The sequence below is a fragment of the Terrapene carolina genome, unplaced genomic scaffold (genome assembly GCF_002925995.2).
Source record: "Terrapene carolina triunguis isolate 2854851 unplaced genomic scaffold, T_m_triunguis-2.0 Scaffold58, whole genome shotgun sequence".
In the NCBI taxonomy this organism is placed as follows: domain Eukaryota; kingdom Metazoa; phylum Chordata; order Testudines; family Emydidae; genus Terrapene; species Terrapene triunguis.
Window position 1 is genome coordinate 35,973,578 of NW_020664409.1, and position 18,717 is coordinate 35,992,294.

The 18,717-nt window shown below is 38.4% G+C and overlaps 1 protein-coding gene across 1 annotated transcript in view; it reads left to right on the forward strand.

Annotated features, from left to right (window-relative positions):
• Positions 1–16,426, forward strand: part of TTC39C (tetratricopeptide repeat domain 39C) — a 68,069-nt gene extending 51,643 nt beyond the window's left edge. The window contains exons 9-14 of the mRNA XM_024202661.3: positions 490–599; positions 1,316–1,439; positions 3,610–3,707; positions 5,935–6,039; positions 12,864–12,902; positions 13,402–16,426. Coding sequence (XP_024058429.2) covers positions 490–599; positions 1,316–1,439; positions 3,610–3,707; positions 5,935–6,039; positions 12,864–12,902; positions 13,402–13,491 — 566 coding nt within the window. The 3' untranslated portion in view covers positions 13,492–16,426. The remainder of the gene's footprint in view (positions 1–489; positions 600–1,315; positions 1,440–3,609; positions 3,708–5,934; positions 6,040–12,863; positions 12,903–13,401) is intronic.
• The last annotated feature ends 2,291 nt before the right edge of the window (positions 16,427–18,717 follow it).

The following is an 18,717-nucleotide window of genomic DNA, read 5'->3' on the forward strand; positions in this document are numbered from 1 at the left end:
TGTGTGTGTGTGTGTGTGTGTGTGTGTGTGTGTGTGTGTGTGTGTGTATAGAAACAAGACTTTGGTCATAAACTTTTGCAATTGTGAAAGTTAATTGCACACTTGGAACTTCATCTAATTCCTCCTTTTATACTGTCCATATTAAAGAGCTGTGGCTCAGATTTTGTTTATGTAGTTATAAGGCCACTGTCACCATAATTATTCAGTGCATCACAAACATTAATGAATTAATCACAAGAACCTTCAAAGACAAGTATAATTATCCCCATTTTACCGATGAGGAACTGAGACACCAAGAAATTGTCTTGTCAGAGATCATACAGGAAGCCTATGGCACAGCTGGGAGTTGAACAGAGTGTGCCTGAATTCCCTTTACTAAAAGACCATGCTTTTCCCCTTTACCTGCATAATGCCCTCTCTCTATTTTTCCCTATCTTTCATATCCTGGAGTCTTTAGCAGAATTTTTGTGTGTGTGCACTTTATTACAGTGTGTCAAGGAGCCACTGGTGATGTGGATGGTGCGCAGAATGTATTCAAGGAAGTTCAGAAGCTTTTCAAAAGAAAAAACAATCAGATTGAACAATTCTCAGTCAAAAAGGTTTGGTTGGCATGGATCGAGTTGCTTCAGTACAGTAACTACAATTGGCAATTGGGTTGTCCTTTACTCATGGATTTTGTTCTAAACAAAGTATATATTTTTTCCGGTAGCCATCTTCTCTAGTGTTAACTTAGTGGAAAGGATTCAGGTGGAAAAAGTGAACAGTGCTTTATAGTTTAATGAACTACCAACAGGAAAAAGGTTGGTAGCTCACCACTAAGCTTGGTTTACATAATTTTCAGAGGAAAAAAAATACTGATATACCAAAGCTACAGCACTAGTCTTTCTTCCTGCTTCATTTTTTCCTGCTTCATTTTACCCTGATGTTAGCTCTACTGTGCATGCCCTTAGTTAGCTCATTCTGGAATCTGGAAGTGATGTGGAAAGGCCCTACAAACTTAAGATCCCACAAACTTTTATTGGAAAAATAGTTAGTCCACCACTGCATCAATATTCAGATTGTATTATTTTAAGGTTTTTTTTTTTCAAGACTTGTTAGTTATGTACCAGATAACTTTGATCTTGATTGAGAAACAATAATTGTACTATTTCAGCAACTTATTTTTAGTCCTAAAGAGCTGCAAGCTAAATTTTCACGCCTCAAACATTTTAACACTGTTACTTGCTTTTGTGAAAACATCAGAATTACTGTTTGTGACCCTTATCTGTCTCTTCTTCTGAGAGGAACTTAGCACAGCTATCTTTGCTGTTTTCAGGCAGACAGATTTAGGAAGCAGACACCAACCAAAGAGCTCTGTGTGCTGGCATCCATTGAAGTGTTGTATTTGTGGAAAGCCCTTCCAAACTGTTCCTTTTCTAACCTACAGCATATGAGCCAAGGTAGGATATGTTTCCTTGGCTATCTCTTTCAGTGAGATAATATGTTCTCTTTTTCTTCTGTTTTCTTTTTTCTCTCATGAAGACTAGCTGATTGCAGTAGTATGAAGGCTGAAATATGTGTGGACATTTTATGAGTAAGCTAAATTATTTGGATAGTTATGGAAAAGGGCATGCATTAGGACTCAAATTAACACTTATTTTGAAATAGAGAGTGACACTTGGAAGGAAGAGGCTTTCTCTTAAAAAAAAAAAAAAAGTTGACATTCATGACAGCATTTTAATTTAAAATCAAGTGTACTGCAGATAATTGTATTAGTTCAACTTTGTTTAATGACTCTTTTAAACATAGCCACAAAAGAAACCAAAAAACACAGCAATCCATTTGTGTTTTAATTGTCACCTAAGTGTACATAACTTCCATTAATATCCGGGGATTAGAGAAATAGATATGGAACTGTAACGATTGTAGGTAACTCTAAATAGCTCAGTGGTCCTGTTGGTATGTAGATATACACGGTCACACACACACAACTCACAATCCTCTCCGCTCACCCCAAAAAGTGTCTGTGGAGGTGATATCCATGTGTAAAATTACAGAGCCATGTGTTAAATTAATTTATCATGCACGTTTGATCACCTCTCTCCCCATTGAACAATCTCCCTTAAGATTTCTGAGCAGCTTCAAATAATCCCCCCCCCCCTTTTTTTAAATCCACCTGCAACTGAAATATCTCCTCCTCTTTCTATATGGTGAATTTCTGTGCATGCTGTGCATGCCACACATACACTCAATGCATTGAAAATTACATCTGCTTGAGGCCCAGAGTCCTACCCCAGTAATAGCTTTTCTATCTATAAAAATAACTTTAAAATACATTATTCATGCCCCTGCAGGAGCTTTATACAATTGGAAGGGGGTCGATTCAGATTCTCAATTTTCTAGCCCTGAAAGGTGCTAGAAAGACCTTTTTAAATAAAGAAATTTTTGTGTCTAAAAATAATCGTTTCTTGAGGGCTTTTTGTGGTGGTGGTTTTTTGTTTGTTTTTGTTTTTTTAATAGCTCCATCTGAGCTCTGTACATTTGGACTTAAAGAAGGTAAGGCATCTGGTTCTAATATACAAGAAATATGAAAAATAGTTCCTATACAAGTTTTATAAACTCTCTCAAACATTTGTAAAATAGGTTTTCTGTAATTTAGGTGGCACGTACAGAATAAATTATAGTGTTTAGTATTAAAGTTCTTTTGGCATGAGCTTGTATTCTACTCATATTTCATGAATAACCCCAAAATCATGCTGATAAAACCTTTAGATCACACCGTTGCGTATTCCTGTGATATGTAAATATGTTAGTGTTTCCAATGTCTGTTAATTTTTGTAAAGCATCCATAAGATGGACACTCAAAATAAATTGAAATAATAAATACTAGATCTTGTTTCCCTCACGTTTCCCACCCTTTTGAAAGCTGAACCCTATTTATTCCAGGGGGAAAAAAACTATTGTGCTCCCTCTGAAAACTTACCATATACATGTTCTGTACGTGGCCCTGGCCTACACTGGGAAACTATAGATCTTCATAATATGATACCTCCTCTCTTTTCTTATATGCTTAAGCGAACAGTGACATAGGTTTACAATGTTGGCGTTTAAAGCATCTGAGTTAGCACCTGTTGAAATGTATGGTGCATATAGTTTAAGCATCTGTGCAGACTCAGGTAGATATGTCTGCATCATTGCCTTCAAAACATGAAGTGAGTATATTCTCCCAGTAATAACCAATATTGCTACCTCCCAAACATTCAGATATCATGAGTCAAGCCCCCAAAATTCTGAGTTTAAAACAAAACAAAAATGGGTTATTTTAATTGGTCATCTGGCTTTGAGCCTTTAAGGTTCACTTGGGTCACATTTTCAAGTTTTTTCTCCACAACCACGAGGGCTAGAAAATTACTTTTTTTTTTTTTTTTTTTTTATTTTAATTAGAGCTGAGAGAACATGAAAGATACAGATTACAATATTTGAGACTGGCCATTGCTAGTTAAAATTAAACTACAGAAATTAGACACTTTCTAATTTGATTATTAAAAAAAACCACCAAAGGATCATTTTTATTTTAAAGGGAGTATAATTTGATTAAAAGTTTAATTTGATTTTTTTTTTTTAATTAAGCTTGTCATGAGGTTGATGATTCATCTTCTGTTGGTTTGAAGAATTTGCTTCTTGGTTCCATACATAAATGCTTAGGAAATTCTGAAGATGCGGTTCAGGTAAGTTGTTACAAGGACAATAATGATGTACCCAACTATCTTATAAATGACCCCATTTCTGATTAAGTACAAACTTCTGTTTGTCGGTGTTACTGACACACTGAGTGAATGATAGTAGAGGATATTAAGTCTTTTCAGAGTATTCTGAGATAGTATGTATTACTGGATTTCATATTGTATGTCAGGAAAAGGCTAAAACATGGGCTTCAGTGATCTCCCAATTCCTATTAAGGACTAATGTTTAGCAGATGTATAAGCTGAGGTGGCCAGCCAGGGTGAGAGTTGAAGGGAAAAAGAGGAAGTGGAGAATTTCAAAAAAGAATTGTGCCTCTGGGCTATTAAACCGGGTTTAATATTTTTGTTTTTTTTTTTTTTTTTTTTTTTTTTTAAAGACAGCTTCTGTCAGTTATATGCCTTGAAGCCATCTTAAGCTCTAAAATAGGGTGGCCAAAATTTGGTCCACAGGACAAAGGCAGCCTTCTGTGTTCTGCCATGTGGCCTATGATCAAACCTCAGGTATAATTATGGAAGTGTGATGTGCAGTGATTACAGCCTTTATCAAGCAGGACCTTGAGTCAGAGGTGGGCACAGGACCGTTCTGCCCGGCCCCTGAGCTCCCGGCCAGGGAGGCTAGCCCCCTCCCCCGCTGTCCCCCCCTCCCCTGCAGAGCCGTGTGGGCAGCACTCTGGGCGGCGGAGCTGCGCGCTCCTGCCAAGCAGAGCGGCAACGTGTCTGGCTCCGGCCGGCATGGCAGCCAAACATGTTGCTCTGCATGCTCTGCTCAGCATGGTAAGTGGTCCGGGGGGTTGTATAAGGGGCGGATGGCTCTGGGGGTCAGTCAGGGGACAGGGAATGGGGGGCGGTTGAATGGGGCGGAGGTTCTGGGGGTGGTGGTCAGGGGACAGGGGGGTTGGATAGGCGTGGGGTCCCAAGAGGCCTGTCAGGGGGCGAGGGTGTGGATGGGGTCAGGGCAGTCAGGGGACTGGGAGCAGGGGGGTTGGATAGGGGGCGGGGTCTCAGGGGCGGGGGGTTCTAGGAGGGGGCAGTTAGGAACAAGGAGCGGGGGGGTTGGATGGGTTGGGGGTTCTGAGGAAGGCGAGAAGTGGGAGGGGGTGGATAAGGGGCGGGGACCAGTCTGTTTGGGGAGGTACTGCCTTCCCTACCCGGCCCTCCATCCAGTTTTGCAACCCCAATGTGGCCCTCGGGCCAAAAAGTTTGCCCACCCCTGTATTACATTATGGGTTCTGTGGATCACACTTCCAAATTGAGTGGCTGCAATCTGTACAAATTTAGGGCATCCCTCAGGCTTTTGCTATCTGCCAATGCAGCTCTCTCAGTTGGACTGAGTTTGAACACCCTTACACTAGAGCAGTGGTCTCCAAACTTCTTTGATCACGCACCCCTATCAGTAAAAAAATTTTGAGCACGCACCCCCTGCCACGCCGGCTCTACCATTTTTGCCAAAGCAGCAAAAAAAAAAAAAAAAAAAAAACAAACCAACCCCCCCCCCCACACACCCCAAAAAAAAACTTTTCCAAAAAAAAAAAAAAAAAAAAAAAAAAAAGCCACTCGGACTCCCGCCTGACGAAGCGCAAAAAAAAAGCGCTCCTCCTGCCGCACACCACCAAGGATCCTCTTGCGCACCTCCTGTGGTGCGCGCACCCCACTTTGGAGACCACTGCTCTAGAGCTAATGGAAAATTGAAAAGAAAGATGGTTCTGTGTATTAGCAAATTTCAAAGATCCCTTTTTAATGTAGATGGAATTGGAATTTGTTCTGCAATCACCGAATTCTTTGAACTTGTTTTATTTTTGCTAATGGAACCCAGTTCACACAAAGACAATGAAGGAGGTAATGGTTGGTGAACTCTTATTTCTAATTCTGTCCAATTTATTGTAAAGAATCTGTATCCATGACCGCCAATTGTTAAAGAACCATGTTAAACCTGTAATTTTTTTTCAGCTGAAGATATAAAATCTTTGGATCAATTCATAAATTTTTTGGATACAGACCTAACATTTTTCTCTAACAGCAGATGCTGACATGAATTCATATGATCACTTCTGTTAAGGATTCTTTAAGACATATAGGAAATGTTGCTCCATTCAGATTATGATTTTGGAGTTGGCTTGTGGTGCTTGATGTTGAGGGTGCTGCTTATTTAGTTTTCCAAAACAAACAAGACACTACTCTTTTTAATGTATAAACATTGATTTTTCTCTTACAGTTCTTTCAGCGAGCTGTTAAAGATGAACTGTGCCGTCAAAACAACTTATACATTCAGCCATATGCTTGCTATGAACTCGGCTGTCTTTTGTTAGACAATCCAGAGGTAACAGTAGAGTACATCTTACATCTTACATCCGTGGGGGGAGGGATAGCTCAGTGGTTTGAGCGTTGGCCTGCTAAACCCAGGGTTGTGAGTTCAATCCTTGAGGGGGCCATTTGGGGATTTAGTTGGGGATTGATCCTGCTTTGAGCAGGGGGTTGGACTAGGTGATCTCCTGAGGTCTCTTCCAACCCTAATAATTTATGATTCTATGATTTTTGGAAGTGGAAAGGGGGTCAACTGTGACCACTCTAAATAGACAATGAAAATGTGTTATTTTACAAGTTATCGGGTATAGGAGTTAATTTTAATTACTTTTCCACCGGTGTATAAAGAGTCCCTTTAGTTTTGTGTCTTTAGTGTGATAGTGTATTATTGTCTACGTGGCGATATCCTACTGTAGAGAGTAGCCTACATCATACAAAGTTTACACTGTGACATTTGCAGGGGCTTTGTGCGTACCTGTGATGGTATCATAATGATTGGTTTCAATACTGCTCATTTTTACATATTTATATAATAAATATGGATCTGAGACTGTCCAAGGCAGTGGCACTGAAACATTTCATTCCTGGCCACCAGCTGGTGACACTCTCTAGCAATAAGCTCAGCAGAACCACTCCAAGTCCCTGTCTATTTTATAGCTAAAGTTTAAAAAGAAAAGAAAATCACATAAACAACAACAAAAATTATTGAAGCAAGAATATTGGCGAGCTTAATTAGTTCTGTGTCAAAATAAACATCTTTAAGGATTCCCTATATATATCCCCCACTCTTGGGATAAGTACAGTGACGCTGGAATATTTTTTACAGTGGGGGTGCTGAAAGCCAGTGCTCCCTAAACTTTTTACTTCACACACCCCTTACCCCTGTCTGTGCCCCCTCGCCCCAGAGCTGGGGCCAGGATTGGCCGTGGCTCCGGAAGGGTGGGGGGACATGGACAAGAGTAAGGGGGCTGAGGCTGTGACCACAGCTGGGGCCGGGAGCAGAGCCCCGGGCAAGGGGCTGGCAGCACTGGGACCACAGGCGCGGGGCTGGGAGCAGAGCCTCGGGCACGGGGCTGGCAGCACCAGGACCATGGGTGAGGAGCTGGGAGCAGAGCGCGGGGCCGGCAGCAGCCGGGACCCTGCACGAAACCTGGGGGTGCTGCAGCACCCCCCACACCCCTAATTCCCGCGCCTATGGATAAATACATGCCTGGCTCATGAGCTCAGAATCTTCTGGAAAGCTGTTTTTATTGGGAACACCCATTCCCCTATCTCACGGCACAAGGTATAAAAGCTCCTCTTGAGTACTGAAGATGCAGCAAGTTTGGAACATACTGAAAATCCACTCAGACTGACTTCTCTGCTTTCTGCCTTCTGATGTATGGGTTTCAGTCTTTCTCACAGTTTTTACTTGTAGAAACATCCAATCTTGAGTTAAAAATTGTCAGTGATGGAGAATGTTCCGCAACCCTTGGTGCATTGTTCCAGTGGTTAATTACTATCACTGTCAAAAATGTATGCCTTATTTCTAGTCTGAATTTGTCTAGCTTCAACTTCCTGCCATTGGATCATGTTATACATTTCCCTGCTAGATTGAAGAGCCCATTATTAAATATTTGTTACACATGTAGATACTTACAAACTGTAGTCAAGTAATCCCTTAACCTTCTCTTTGTTAAACTAAATAGTTTGAGCTCTTTTAGTCTGTCACTGGAAGGTATGTTTTCTAATCCTTTAATCATTCTGATGGCTCTTCTCTGAACCCTCTCCAGTTTTTCATCATCCTTCTGGAATTGTGAGCACCAGAACTGGATAGTGTTCCAGCAGCAGGTCACTAGTGCCAAATACAGAGGTCAAATAACCTCCCTACTCCTACTTGAGATTCCCCTTTTGTTTCTCAGGATTACATTAGCTTTTTTGGCCATAGTATCACACTGGGAGCTCATGTTCAGCTGATTATCCATCATGTTCTCAAATCTTTTTCAGAATCACTGCTTCCTAAGATAGTTCCCCTATCATATAAGTATGTCCTGTGTTCTTTGTTCTTAGATGTATATACAGTATTTACATGTAGCGGTATTAAAACACACATTGTTTGCATATTGCTTGCAGTTTACCAAGCGATACAGATTGCTCTGAATCAGTGACATCTCCTCTTCATTATTTACCACTCCCCCAATGTTTGTGTCATCTGCACTATCAGTGATGATTTTGTTTTCTTCCAGGTATTGATAAAAATATTAAATAGTATAGGGCCAAGAACTGATCCCTGCAAGACCCCCCCCCCCCCCCCCGCCCAGAAACACACCTGCTTGATGACAATTCCCTGTTTACAATTGCATTTTGAGACCTATCAGTTAGCCAGTTTTTTAATATTTTAATGTTAATTTTATATCATTCTAGTTTTTTAATCAAAACTCATGTGGTACCAAGTCAAACACTTTAGAAAAGTCTAAGTACATTACATCCACACTACAAATGTGGTTGATAAAGGTAATCTCATAAAAAATATCAGTTGAGTTTGACGGAACCTTTTTTCCATAAACCCACTTTGAATTGCATTAACCATATTGCCCTCCTTTAATTCTTTATTAATCGAGTCCCTTATCAGCCGCTCCATTATCTTGCCTGGGATCAACGTCAGACTGACAGACCTATAATTACCTGGGTCATCCCGTTTACCCTTTTTTAAAATTGGCACAATATTAGCTTCCTTACAGTCTTCTAGAATGTCCCCTGTGATTCAAGAATTATTGAAAATCAGCATTAAAGGTCAAGTGAGCTCCTTAACCTGTTATTTTAAAATTCTTGGATGCAATTTATTTGGGCTGGCTTGTCTAAAAATGTCTAACTTGAATAGTTTCTGTTTAATATCTCCGAAGAAACTAGTGGAATGGAAAGAGTGTTATCATCACTATATGATGAGACTATATCATCTATATTTTCCCCAAATACAGAACAGAAATATTCATTGAACACTTCTACCATTTCCATATAGTAATGGACCAGTACCATTGTCCGGATTCTTTTTGTTCCTAATATATTTTAAAAAACCTCCTTATCATCCTGACTTCCAATTTATATTCATTACTATCAACTTCCTTTTTCTTACATTTGTTTTTTTTTTTTTATAGCTGCCAATATGAGCAGCAGATGAAGTATGAATAGAGGGGAACAGGGAGAGGCTGGGAAAGGCAGGGGTCTGTAACTTCTTGAGTACACTCTCCTTCAGAACCTGGAAATGAACCCAGTCACTCTGAGTCTTGACATTCCTTTGCTGTCTAGCAAATAGCTATGAAACTCAGGCAAAGTATGTGTGTTTTTATCCCCCTCCAGTGGTGGGTCCACATAAAAGATAACTTGTTACCAGTTACTCTTTTAGCCCAAGTAGTAGAGGACTGTGCTATGGATCTACAGATCCCATCCCTGCTGGTGACCTATGTGGGGAGTGAATATGATGATGACATTTTTGTTTTTTCAGTTTTACAAATAACTTAGGGTTGGGTTTTTTAATGTGTTAAAAAAGTTGCAAAGTAAAGAACTCAGCAGTTAAGAAATGTTGGATTTATGATTATCTGTGAACCCCCTTCCCATGTCTATGAATTATGATTAGGCTTTGCAGAATTCGGTTTTTATATTTTTATATTTTGACAAATAATATCAATGTTTATTTTAAGCATTTTTTTAGATTTTTATCTATTTAAATTTTCACAGTAATTCAAAATTATGGGTGTGACGGGTTAGATCACAGAACCCCCCCTTAGGGGGCTGCTACCCGATGTGCCAAGACTACTCCTACCCCTGCTTTCCCTGCCAGCTCGGGATCCCAGCAACCTGTCTTGCTGAGTCAGACACGCCCGTCTGCTCCAACACAGACCCAGGATCTGAATTACTTGCCCCAAAGCTGCAGGTTTACCTGAAAGCAGCTAACAAAAGTGTTCCTGTCTTTAACACCCAGATGCCCAACTCCCAATGGGGTCTAAACCCAAATAAATCTGTTTTACCCTGTATAAAGCTTATGCAGAGTAAACTCATACATTGTTCGCCCTCTATAACACTGATAGAGAGATATGCACAGTTGTTTGCTCCTCCAGGTATTAATACATACTCTGAGTTAATTAATAAGTAAAAAGTGATTTTATTAAATACAGAAAGTAGGATTTAAGTGGTTCCAAGTAGTAACAGACAGAAGAAAGTAAATCACCAAGCAAAATAAAATAAGATGTGCAAATCTATGTCTAATCAAACTGAATACAGATAATCTCACCCTCAGAGATGCTTCAGTAAGTTTTTTTCCTCAGATTGGACACCTTTCAGGCCTGGGCACAATTCTTTCCCCTGGTACAGCTCTTGTTCCAGCTCAGGTGGTAGCTAGGGGATTCTTCATGATGGCTCCTCTCCTCCCTTTGTTCTGTTCCACCCCTTTATATATCTCTTGCATAAGGCAGGAATCCTTTGTCCCTCTCTGGGCTCCCACCCCCTCCTTTTCAATGGAAAGACACCAGGTTAAAGATGGATTCCAGTTCAGGTGACATGATCACATGTCACTGCAAGACTTCAATGCCCACTTGCCAGCACACATGTATACAGGAAGACTTACAGGTAAAACACACCCATCTGCAGACAATTGTCCTGGTTAATGAGAGTCATCAAGATTCCAAACCACCATTAATGGCCCACACTTTGCATAATTACAATAGGCCCTCAGATTATATTTCATATTTCTAGTTTCAGATACAAGAGTGATACATTTATACAAATAGGATGATCACACTCAGTAGATTATAAGCTTTGTAATGATACCTTACAAGAGACCTTTTGCATGAAGCATATTCCAGTTACATTATATTCACTCATTAGCATATTTTTATAAAATTATATAGACTGCAACATCACAATGGGTTTAAAGCATTTTTTTCCATTTTTATCTTTTTTTAATTTTAATTTTTAGGAAAGTATGTGGGGTTGTCAGAAAATAAGTCGGACAATTTTATGACTGTGAACGTTGAGATTCAAAAAGTTAAAGCTTTATAACTGTTAAAACGCAAATTGTCAGCATAACATCAAAATATACAAAGTAAATATCCTCAAATCAAACTTTAATAAGGTCTCAACCAGCATTTTTCTTACTTTGCCTATCTGAAATTTGATTATCAATGGAAATATTTATTATCCGTTTGCGTGGGTATGGTGAAATTGACATTTACAAATAAAAATCTAATCCTTCCAAGCCTAATTATGATATAGTTTTAAATTATATGATCACATATTATTTCTTCCACAGGATCCCTGTCTCATTCAGTGCGCAGGACTAACTTTTGAGAGCTTTCAACCCTAATGTTTTTTAATGTATTTTTTTTTTGATGTAATACATACATCTTTGTCACCTTCCTACTTTTTTGGAGTCTCTTGTAAAGAGATTTGTGAATTAGAGGAAGTAACTGATTGATGATTGGGGCTGCTCACCATTTTATACCATCAGAACTGGGCATGGGGGTGAGTGGATCCCAGCATACAGTGCTTTCTAGAAGATAGAGTTCACAGTCCAGGTGTATGCATATCCCATCAGTGTGGATCATCTTTAGTTACATTATGATTCTCAGAGTTTTAGATCTTGTACAAATAAAAAACTCTGGAAATTAACTTGGGGCATAGAAGAAAAGGATTAAACATACTGAAGTTAATGAATGAAAGATACAGATACTGATTTGCATTTTCATCATAAAAATCATGACTTTTAATAATAAAGTACTTCAATTTAATTTGAAGTTATTCATATTTATCTGTGAGATCAGCATTTCATCTGAATTAACTTCATTATTTTTAAACTCTTCCATTCATTAAGCTCTTCGATACCGTGGTGGTAGATGCTATATAAGAGACTAAGATCAGTTTGTGCAAAACACAGACTTTATGGGTAATATTTTATACACTTTTGAATGTAGCTATACCATTTAGAAATAAAAACTACAAATATTTAAGGTATTTATTTTCAGAAAAAATGGAGTAATATACTCATTTGAATCACTCATCTTTCTCAGTATCTTTTTTTATCCTTTGTTGGCATACTTGTAGAAGATTTAAAATAAAAAAAATCATATGCATCTTACTGGGGAATAGAGTAGAAACCTTCAAATCCAGTAATAAAAGTTCAGTTGAAAATATCAAATTTTTCATACAGGCTTGAGTAACCTTTGCTATGTCAAGAAAAATAGCTCATTATTGAAAAACAAAATATTCTCTTTTCTCTTCCAAATCATTCTAATAAGGTCTATCTTTATCCCATGATTATTATTGCAGAAGGGCAAGTTGTATAAAGTATGGAAATCTTTTAGTATTTCTAAAGAGGAGGTTCAAATGAGTAAACTCAAACAGATAAGAAAAAAAGTTGAAACTCTTCAGAAATCTCAGTGTATAATTGATGTGTTTTGCAAGTTGAATTGGTCAAAAGAGTAAATTCACTATTCTTAAACTTTAGTTTGCCTATAACTTTAGGGTTTTCACTGTATATGGTAGCTCACTGTAGTGCTTATAGCGCTCGCTCTCTCTCTCATATTCATATTCACATTCACATATATATATATATATATATTATATATAAAAAGTAGACAGAAGTGTTGTTTTTTAAATACATACAGAAATACATACTGCAGGACCAGTACCAGTCAGGTACCTCGTTAGGAGTGTTTACTACCATGAGTAGTCCCAGTAGACCCAGTAGTATTTTCAGGGTTGAGACCTTAGTTCTTGTTGGCTGACCATTATACTTTAAAAGATTCTTTTTGACCTTTCTGCCATGTGTACATTCTTCTAAAGTGATATTTTTTCTCCTTTTTCTAGACTGTGCCAAGAGGCAAAATCTTACTTCTCCAGGCAAAGGTAACAAATCAACACAACCTAATCCCGCTGTTAAGTGAATTTGAGAGTTCAGCTTGTGGTGCAGGTTTTAAAGTGTTGGTGTATATCACCGATGCTCTATAACTTTATATATATATATATATACTGGAACTGGTCGTTCCTTTTATTCATTGCATGCAGCTTGGGATTTCCTGGAGCTTTTGGACATATACAACTTCCCAGTTACTGTGCAAGCCTTTAATAGAGAAGTAGACTGGTCTCTGCTTGCACTTGGGAGGTAGAGGGGAACGTCCTACACATTCTTCTACTTGGTGGACTGTGCTGGGGAAATCTCTCTACCAACACCATTGCTTAATTTTGGTAAGGGAAGAGGGTTATTAGCAATTTTCAAGCTCCAAGAGCCTTTTTCCTTGTCCTAGTTACTGTTTTGTAGCTCAGTGACTTCTTAAGCATCCTCAGCAAGTCACCTTGACATCCTAAGGTCAATGAGGTTAATAGTTGTATGTATTTTGTGTTGCAGGAGGAATTCACTGGATATGATTTTGAGAACAGATTGCATGTCCGCATACATGCAGCCTTAGCGTCTCTGAGGGAAGTGGTTCCACAGTGACAGCCAGGAAGTCTTGACATATTCTTTCCCACGGTTTCCGCACTTTAAGATAAAGCAGAGGTTAAGCTTTTGGGAAGATTGGCTTTTCTTCTGAAAACCACCTGTGCCAGAGACACTTTCCTAGAATGTTCAGAGTTGGTGTGACGTAGTAAAGTATTAGTCTTAATCATTAAAAACAAAATAAGTCAGACAGAAAGAGAGGGTTAAGTGATGTCGTGTTTTAACTCTGTTTAGTTTAAGCCAAGCTGAAAACGTGTAGTCTGATCGTAGCCTTACCTGCACAATAAGCACATATCTGATTTACCACAACATTGGCTCAGTTTTGATAGGTATCATTTACCTGTTTAAATATATCTAAAAGATGTTTTCTAGGGAGAACAACCTCATGTTTGATGAAAATAATACAATATAAATAATTGTTGAAAATTGTAAGTTTGCAGAGATGGACAGAACTTTTTTTTTCCTTCAAAAGCCAACAAAAAGGGCACAAAAGAAGAAAATTGTTCAGCCAGGATAATAGCCAGTCTGCTTATTATATTTACTGGGTTAATCCAATGTCTTGATGATGCATATTGTGTGTATATTTTAGAAAACTTCCACCCATATTTGTGATAAATTTATGAAAATATTTAGGTTCTCTGCTTCTGGTATGTTCGACAGATATTTTGTTTTTGACATTTAGTTACTGTATGGGTCATTTTAGTTTTGTTCTTAATGTTCTACACGGTGCATTGGCCTGCTAGGCTAGATGTTCCAAAGTTTAGCAAATTCTTTTCCACTTAGGTTGCTAAATATTGTAAGATAAGGCAGTAACCTTAAAAAGTAATTTTTAAAACCCCTTATTTTTAAGTAAGGTTGTCTTACTGAATAGTATCACTTCCCTTACTTCCATATATGGTACTCTAAACCTCAGATGTTTAAAGTATTCATGTACCTCAGTCAGCTTAAGAATATTTGCCACAACCATATAACTTGAAAAACATGGCCAAACGTGTAGTAATACTGTAATCTGTTTACCTGACAATCAGTAATATTCACTGTCTTTTTATGTTGTTACATTCTTTTTAGTATAATATTTTATGGAGATATACATTTTACTTACAAAAAATGTGAAACCTGGCCAGAATGGTAGTAAATTCTGTTGCTTTGCATAACGGATGACTGGATTTCCTTGGAAATGGTTAGCATAAAGCCTTATCTTTGCTCCAGCCAGGTTGCTTTAAATGTTTCCCTAGCTCAATTTCTTTCTCTCTCTCTAATTTTATCTCTGCAGAATGTTTCCAAAATGTAGTATTTTGCCCACATCTAACCTGCACTGGTTTGCTTCAGGAGTTGTATCTCAAATGAGACCTGATATGGAGGGGGGGAAAGTAATGCTGTATATTCACTAGGCAGGGAGAAAAGATTAGGATAACAATCTTTGCTTTCTAACTAGAAATACAGAATTCCCACCATTAGGGATTTGCTTAGGAGCAGTCCAATCTCCCCTTTTTATTGCAGTCCAAGATGAGGAGAAAGACTTTGTGAATCCTAGAGGCTATAATGTAGCTTTATTGTTTTATGATCTAGTTACAGTCCATGTAGTTAACATGTTTCTCCTTAGGTTTGATTCAGTAATACTGAGTCACAAAATTCTGGCTTTTGTGGAGTTCAATCCTTATTTGAATTGGTCAATTCAAACAAGTATTGGATAGAAACATTATACTGTATATTACTTAGAACCCTGATTGTGGTTTAAAAGTGAGCTTAATATACCTGACTTCTTTTTATTTCTGACTTTTTTTGTTTCTTAACCAAGAATATAGTCCGCTCTGGATAAGTAGCAAATAGGCAACTTTACATTACCCACAGATTTCCTGTAGTACACCATTTGAACTGAATGCAAGAACATACTGTCCAGGACACACAACTCCTGCATTCACTTTGTGTTGAGATGTGAAGGGTCCAAATACCCCAGATGAATAGTAGACACATTGTGAAAGTAGGCTTACCAAATGGCCTACTCCTCTTACCAGGTCTGTTGAGTTGGAGTGGCATGGAAACAGACTTGTCTCACTATGTACTCATACAACACCTCAGCTCTGTGCAAGTTTTAGTTTCTCCATGAAGTCCAGAAAATCATCACTGAAGTGGAACTGTTTCTGTATTTTTCTCCCCTCATAGGAGAATCTCCTTATTTGTAAATGTCAGTTATTTTTTATATTAGATTATGCCTGTGATGAGAACAATCTCAACTGTATTTTACATAACTTGAATAAGTTTTTATACTTTAGAGCTCGGAGGCATGGTCTAATTGCAATAATGCAATATGCATCTTCCTGGTGAATATGTTTAAGATTTTATCTTCATTGGGTCAGGTATTTTTTGGTTGTTGACACAGTTTTTATCTCATTATGACTCATTTCAAGTAAATAACTAGAATTTTTAGATATCACCAAAAATAAGAATATTTATTGTGGTGTACTGTACATGTCATTAATTTACAGAAATTGCACTTTTATATTTCTGCTGAGTAAAATTAAAAGAAAACATGGACCAGATTGTTCTCTTGCTCTTTAAAATTACCATTAGTCAGTGGCTTCCCGAATACAAAGATGCCAAGTATTCATAAACTTCCTGGTTGTTAGTGAATTGTCTAACAGCAGTTACCTCAATTTCTGTTCTTCCAGCATGGTTTTAGTCTTCTGGTTTAGAAAATGGGTTACATATTGAGCTCAGTCATGGCATGGACATGAAGATTTGACACTCATTGTAAAGACCTTAATTTTATTCCCCCAAAAAATCTGTACCCACAGTATTTCTCCATTTTCCAAAAATGTCTCCAGTTTTCTGTCAAACGAGCATATTAATTGCTTATTTTGCTAACTTGAGATGCTAGTTTTGTATTCTGGCCATGTTTGGTTCTTAAATAAAATTCCCAAAGCCTTGTATTGAATTGCCTGTCCATTTTCCGAACATAGTCCTGTCTAAACAGCTTATTGGGCATTTTTTAGTCCAAAATTGACTCTCTGTAGATATTCCAGATTCCAAACGGGAAGCAGTGTGTTGGTAGCACCATACAGTACACATATTTTAATGCAGAGATTGTGAAGGGGTTGGTTGTCCATGAAATAACTGCACAAACTACCTCCCTTTCCAGTAATGATCACAAAACAACATCCCTATAGCAACTGTAGTAGCTGCCTACAAGGAAAAATATTAGGAAAATGTATGTTTAGATGCCTTTAGTGTGATTTATTAGCTGGAGATAAGCAGCAACCAGTGCCATCTGACCAGCCAGCTATTCCTGAACCACCACCAAGTGCTCCATAGGCCACAATTTGGGAACCACCTATGTACTAGACTCCACTAATCTTAAACAGTAAGACGCAAGATACCAGTACATTGTCTCTAATTCTCCATGCAGCAGATATTATGTAATGAAAACTGTTGATAAATATTTAAATAGTTTTGAACAAAACAAAAAGCTGGGATTGCAGCCTTTCTATCTTAGTTATAACTTGAGCAGGAGTCTGTACAATAGTGCCTCACATTGTAATGTTTCAAGGTTATCCAATCAATCATTTCAAGAACTAAGTATACTCTGTGGACCAGAGCCTCATCAAAATGAATAGAGTGCAAATCTCCTCTAAATCAATGGGATTACTCCATTTATAACAGAGGTCTGATTCTAGCCCATTATGTCCAATGCACAATCAAAACATTGCAAAACAAGTACTCTGTATATTGATTGATAAATCATAGGGACTTGCCCAAGTTCCACTGAATTGCATGTATCTATATAATTTTCATCTGTGCCAAAGCAAACAAATGTAATAGTAAAAATAACTCTGCACTGAACAACTGTGTCCAGTTCTGGTACCCACAATTCAAGACAGATGTTGATAAATTGGAGAGGGTTCAGAGAAGAGCCATCAGAATGATTAAAGGATTAGAAAACATGCCTCATGATGATAGACTCAACAAGCTCAGTCTATTTAGTTTAACAAAGAGAAGGTTAATGGGTGACTTGATTACAATCTGTAAGTATTTATATGGAGAACAAATATTTAATAATGGGCTTTTCAGTTTAGAGAAAGTTATAACATAATTCAAGAGCTGGAAGTTGAAGCTAGACAAATTCAGACTGGAAATAAAATGTAAATTTTTAACGGTAAGAGTAGATTGGTAAATTGTTCCAATGTTAAAGGTTCTGGTGGATTCTCCATCACTGACCATTTTAAAATCAATATTGGATGTTTTTCTAAAAGATCTGCCCTAGCAATTATTTTGGGGAAGTTCTCTGGCCCATGTTATACAGGAAGTCAGACTAGATGACCACAATGGTCCTTTCTGGCCTTGGAATCTATGAATCTGTGAACCGCATTTACAAGATACGCTGGAAAAACAATGCAACCATTTTAAAAAAGACCAAAATCCTGTAACAGTATATTTATGAATGTATATTCTCTCTGAAGGTTAATTCAACCACTGTACCCAATAGTAGTGCTTTTAGGGAAAGGCAACTGGTAATTCTTCTTCGTGTGCTGTCCCTGTGGGTGCTCCACTCCAGGTGACAGTGTGTCCTGGCGCCGTTGATTGGAGATCTTCGGTAGCAGTGCTTGGTTGGGACGCACGCACTCAGCTGCTGTCTCGCAGTCTCGTTAGAGCAGGGGTTCTCAAACTGGGGGTCGGAACCCCTCAGGGGTCAAGAGGTTATTACATGGGGGGTCGCAAGCTGTCAACCTCCACCCCAAACCCCACTTTGCCTCCAGTATTTATAATGATATTAAATATATTAAAAAGTGTTCTGAATTTATAAGGGGGGGGGGTTACACTCAGAGACTTGCTATGTGAAAGGGGTCACCAGTAAAAAAAAAAAAAAAAAAAAGTTTGAGAGCCACTGCTTTAGAGTCTGCCTGAGCGCGTGCATCCCGCGCCCCCCTCAGTTCCTTCTTAACCGTCCTCGGCTGAAGAGGGACTCGGGGCAGTGCTTATCCTCTTCCCTGGTCCTTGAAGGAAACAGTTACAAAGAACATAGAAATAGTTAGTAACATCCCAGTTGTTTCCCTTCCTTTAGAATAGTTACTTAGTTTAATTTAAAAAAAAAATTTCCTCAAGTTTGTCTCCCGCTGAGACACTCTCCTCTGGCATTCCTAGTGCAATAATGCCAGGGTCTTCAGGATTCAAGAAATGTGCTTCCTGTCAAGACTCTATGCCAAGGTCCGATGGACACTCTCATTGTCT